The 5496-nt window shown below is 29.1% G+C and overlaps 2 protein-coding genes across 3 annotated transcripts in view; both read left to right on the top strand.

Moving 5' to 3' along the window:
- Positions 1-524, top strand: part of LOC110414815 (cellulose synthase-like protein E6) — a 4881-nt gene extending 4357 nt beyond the window's left edge. Inside the window, exon 8 of the mRNA XM_021426226.2 lies at positions 2-524. Within this exon, the coding sequence (XP_021281901.2) occupies positions 2-365 (364 nt within the window). The 3' untranslated portion in view covers positions 366-524. The remainder of the gene's footprint in view (position 1) is intronic.
- Positions 525-2382: 1858 nt separating this feature from the next.
- LOC110414816 (cellulose synthase-like protein E1) overlaps positions 2383-5496 on the top strand; it is a 9986-nt gene continuing 6872 nt past the window's right edge. The window contains exons 1-3 of one of the 2 annotated variants that reach the window (XM_089783357.1): positions 2383-2700; positions 2840-3161; positions 4967-5107. In XM_089783357.1, the coding sequence (XP_089639483.1) occupies positions 2429-2700; positions 2840-3161; positions 4967-5107 (735 nt within the window). In that variant the 5' untranslated portion in view covers positions 2383-2428. The remainder of the gene's footprint in view (positions 2701-2839; positions 3162-4966; positions 5108-5496) is intronic. The other variant, XM_021426227.2, reaches the window with a different exon arrangement.

Genomic DNA, 5496 nt, shown 5'->3' with positions numbered 1-5496 from the left:
GGTATTCAAAGGCAGCCTTTGTCGTCACGGCCAAGATAGCTGGCGATGAAGTCTTGAAAAGATATGAGCAAGAGCTGATAGAGTTCGGTGCTACTTCACCAATGTTTGATATTTTAGCAACACTTGCAATGCTCAATCTGTTCAGCAGCTTCTGGGCAATCAAGAAGGTCATCTTGGATGCTGATCACTCCAAGGTTTTGGACCTATTTGGGTTGCAGATTCTCCTCTGTTTGCTTTTGGTTACTATCAACTTCCCTGTATACCAAGCACTCTTTTTCCGAAAGGACAATGGTAGAATGCCCAGTTCGGTAACTTACAAGTCCATTGTTTTTGCCTTGCTGGCCTGTACACTAGCCCGGTATTAAGTCACTACGATAATGGAAAAAAAGATAAAAGGGTTCTTATTAGTTCGGTTTTCCTTTCCAGAATTTTGTGCATAAGGTGTATTCTGAACTGAAATAATACATTGTTCTGTTTCATGTCTAAGGGTATGCTAAAATAAATGAATTTTACAATTTATTTTATTTTATTTTGATGTTATTGGTCTCACTATCAGGAAAACAATTCCGTATCATTTCGTTATTCCAATTCCTATGAAAATTGAAATGATTCTGTAAAACAAAGAGAAAGTCTTGTTTTTATCAAATAAAGCACTCCATGGTGTTTCTAAGGTGAAAATCATTTCTAAATTAAAGAATTCTCTTTTTTTTTTTTTAATTTGTGAGGAAAGCGAGATTTAAATTTATACTTTTTAAATAAAGAGATTATATTTTAATTAATAAGTCAAATGCTCGAGTACTCATCATAATCTTCTTAAGTTATTAAATATGTAACATGTTACATATTCAATATTAAATTATCATATGTTCAATATTTTCGTTAGTAAAAACACTTTTTTGGCTAAACCTATTAATTAATTAGTTAATCAATCTACCAAATTATTTTAGTTGTTTCATCATCTTCATCCAAATTATTTATCCTATATGACAATAAATTAGTGTGAAATATGAGCGTTCCAAGGGTGAATTTATGAATTCATAATTGAGATAATCCAATTTGTACTAATAAATTAGTCACGTCATGTGTGGATAAATAGTTAAAATAAAAGTATTAAGATAAATAGTATTTGATTACAACTCTACTTTCGACTGAGAAGAAAAAATATTCGATGATTTTTTTTAATAAATTTTTTTAACCAACTATTGCACTTTTAATTTATTTCTTGTAAATTCTAGCTAAGCCATCACAACTTAAATAATTAATCAGTCAATGATATTCAAGCCATTTTGGTGATAGAATTTGGATAAGTTTGGAATATTAGGCGCATACATCATGGCGGCAAAACTTTTTAACCCAAGATTTCATCGTAGCATTAAAGTAATAGGATATCCAGTCAGGATATATAATTAAGTTTTAATTAATTATATAAATAATCGCAGGAAAGGACAGTACTAGTAGGTAGTGCCGTAGTGCATTTAGGTTTCTCATTTTCCTGTAATTAATTAAGACTTAATCCGGAAAAACTAATTAATTAATGCATTTTTTTTAAAAGATTGTAGTTCTGCCACCCAATAAAAATATGATCTTATGATAGTATGTATTTTAATCAATGATGATTGGATTAGAAAAATGGGGAGATGGAATCTAACCATTTGTTTTCCTTTTAAGATATTTTACATATATAAATATTAAACAAATTACAATTTGTATGGTTATAATAGTTTTATATTTTTTTCGAAATAACAGATGCTTTCAACTGCCTTTAAAAAAAAATACTTTCAACGAAATTTTCCATTAAAATTTCAATAAAAATGAATTTTTTTCCGTATGTGCTTAGTTCTCGTAAGAAAGCGACACATCAAAGGATAGGACCAAACCAAGGCTGTCATTTAATTTTTTCGGCTACCCCATGAATATGATTTTGGATCGACCTCTCACTTTTTAAATTGCTAGTTCAAATAGACAAGTTCTCGGATCCCCTTCTTACTTTGAAATTTTTTTTAAAAAAATTTTAATTAAAATAAATTGAATTTATTGTTAAAGAAAAGTAAATTGAATCCGTCTTTATTAAAATTTTTATGAAATTTTCATATATACTTTTGATGAATTTTTTTATTGTAACCAGAAATTATAGTTTAATCTTTCAAATGTACTGATGTGATGTTTTTTGGTCTATTTATATGTTTAGAATATTATAATTGAAATTAATTTATAAAATTTTTATAAAAGTAAAACGAACCCATGGTTCTTTAATATCAAAAATTAAAAATGACCATGAAAATATATATGAAGATGAAAGACAATAAATCAATAAATAGTAAGCCGTAACATGTTGCTCACATGTCGGCGACTTTTAGTGCTATATAGACTTTTGTATGTTATGGTTCATCACATTCACTATCTACACTAGTTGAGAGAGCTGGGAGGCATGGGAAAAGATGATTATGTTCCACTCTTCGAAACAAGGCCGGTTAAGGGACGGATCCTTTTCAGGCTGTTCGCAGCTTCCATCTTTGTGGGCATCTGCTTCATTTGTATCTACAGAGTAAGGTTTCTCCCAGTGGAAGGAAAAGTTGAGAGATGGACTTGGATTGGGTTGTTTCTTGCTGAGCTATGGTTCAGTCTTTATTGGTTTCTCACCACAGTTTGTAGATGGAACTCTGTCTACCGGATTCCTTACAAAGACAGGCTCTCTCAAAGGTATCTCATTATTTTAACAAAAAACTAATTAATTCAAGAAAAATTGAATAAAGTTTATTACCTTTTTTATAATTATACGTGTTTAATTTTATCTGAATATATTTTTTATCTACTCGTTTCAATATGAACAAAATAACAGGTTCGAAAAAGAATTACCGGGAGTAGACATATTTGTATGCACAGCGGATCCATTTATAGAGCCACCAAGCCTAGTGATCAACACAGTGTTATCATTGATGGCTTATGATTATCCGCCAGAGAAGTTAAGCATCTATCTATCAGACGATGGCGGGTCAGACCTAACGTTCTATGCCATGTTAGAGGCTGCAACTTTCTCAAAGCAATGGCTGCCCTTTTGCAAGAAGTTCAAAGTAGAACCAAGGTCGCCCGAAGCTTACTTTAGAGCAGCCGTTGAACAAGAAAATGATGCCGTCAAGGCCAATGAGTGGCTCTCAGTAAAGGTACTTTAATTGTTTCACTTTCCTTACAACAACCACTGTTGAATGTTTGCGTTTTGCCGTTTTCTGCAATTATTTTTGCATTGTTTCCATCTAAATTGGACTTCCTCCAATACTCTACTAATTAATTACGATTTTTTGTACCAAAGTACTAGTTTTGTAATTTGTTATATTAATTAACAACTTTCAGGTTTCTATTGTGTAATTACTTAATAAACCTTTTTGAAAGGTATAATTACTTAATAAATTAATTTTTTGTGCAGTTTCAATTTTTTATGAAAAATTTATATTACTGGCTTCCATTTTATTTTCTTTGTCTATCTTTTTCTTTGGAATGTTCTAAAATAAAATTTTATTTATTTATATTATAAATTTTTTTAATATCTTTTAAAGAATTTTTTTCACATTAAAAAGCATTGAAAACCAATAATCCATGTATTATCAAATTAAAAAATTAAAATTCTTAATATAAAGTCCTTTAAAAACAAAGTTTTTGTCTTACTCTCCAATAAAAGTCAAAAGGGAAAACAATATCTTGGGTTTGAAAGTTACTATTTGCAATTTATTAATTAATCAGTGCCTTTTGAGTTTTATTTATTTGGATATTTTGATCTTCGGGTGCTACCAAACAAAACCAATAGGGAACCCTCTATATTAATATCACCAAGTACTAATGCTTGTTTTGTTTAAGTTTATTAGTTTGTTCTTTTCTCACTATTATTCTTATTATCATTATTATTATTACTTTTTTTTTTTGTTTTCAAGCACAAAAAGTCTTTGTTTGACCTTAAGCATGTGCAAAACAGTGTTTGTCCAAAAAAATGAGGTGAGATTGCGAGATAAACTTGTTATTTATTTATTTTTTACCAAATAGAATTGGGTACATAGAAAGATAACTATATACTTTTTTTGAAAAATATTTTATTTCAATTATAAGAATATAATATTTGTTTAAAAAGAAAATTCAGAACAAAACCAAGCATATGCATGTAAGGAGAATGATGATGTCGATATCCAATCTTTATTCTATTAAAGAGGATAATTATTACTAAATCAAATTATTTCAAAGTATAATATTTAAAAAATGTTGAATTATAAATTTAATTAAAATTTTTTTTATTAGCTTAATTAAATTTTTTATTTTTTTTATATTCATGTAACGAAGATATGTTATATTATTATCCATTATAACATAACAGTATATCATGTCATGGTCACGTAATATTAAATAATAAATAATATTTTAATTAATAAAAATTAATCAATCATTAGTTATAAATACTTATTTGATTTAAAATAAAAATATAAAAATTTGATTGAATGTAATAAAAAAAATTTATAAAAGTATAATAATTTTTTGTTTTGTGCTGAATAGCTAAATTTTTTACTTTCTTGCTATTATTTATTTTTTTAGACTTTATTAGCCTCAACTATTTATATTTCAAGTCTCTTACTTATTGCAATAAACTTTTCATGGCACATTGATATTGAAACCTATACACTTTACAAAAAAGACCACACAAAAAGCCATTAGACAGTGAATATCATGAATCCCAAACTCCTAACCTAATTCGCAAGAAGAGTTTTAGAGCTGCTTGCCCCTAAGCAAAAAGATGAACATAGTAGTGTTACAAAAAGAATACCTCGATCAAAAAATAAGACACAACCTTGGTCGAAACGAGAACACAGATCCTACTAATGAAACAAACAAAAAACCGGAGACAAACTTTCTTACTATTGTTAAGTATATATTGTTTGCCCCAAAGATTATGTGTAAAAGGTGAGCATCTTTTTTCTTAATTATGCAGAAACTATACGAGGACATGAAACTGAGGATTGAAACCACCATCAAGTTGAACCGAATTCCTGAAGACACTCGTAAACAACGCAAAGGATTTCGTGAATGGGACTTTGTTTCAAGCAAACATGATCATCAAACAATTCTTCAAGTAATTAATTATGCTTTGATAACTTAGTAAAATACTTGAGCTTAGTTTTAATTGCTGGCGTTTTAATCAATTTCTTAGATCCTAATTGATGGGAGAGACCCCCATGCGGTTGATGTTGAAGGAAGACCTCTGCCAACTCTTGTGTATTTGGCACGAGAGAAACGACCACAATTTCACCACCATTTTAAAGCTGGAGCTATGAATGCTCTTGTAAGTACCATTATAGCTAATTGTTTTCCTCTTTTGTATGTTATTGAAATTTTTTTTTACCGTGGATAAATCTACAGATCAGGGTATCATCAAGGATAAGCAATGGTCCAATCATTCTCAATGTAGATTGTGATATGTACTCGAATAATTCAGAATCGATCAAAAATTCTTTATGCTTT

This window comes from Theobroma umbraticum, unplaced genomic scaffold (assembly GCF_002168275.2).
Source record: "Theobroma umbraticum cultivar Fairchild unplaced genomic scaffold, ASM216827v3 scaffold_147.0, whole genome shotgun sequence".
NCBI lineage: Eukaryota > Viridiplantae > Streptophyta > Magnoliopsida > Malvales > Malvaceae > Theobroma > Theobroma umbraticum.
Note: the sequence above shows the minus strand (reverse complement) of the source record. Positions and strands in the feature narration are given on the sequence as shown.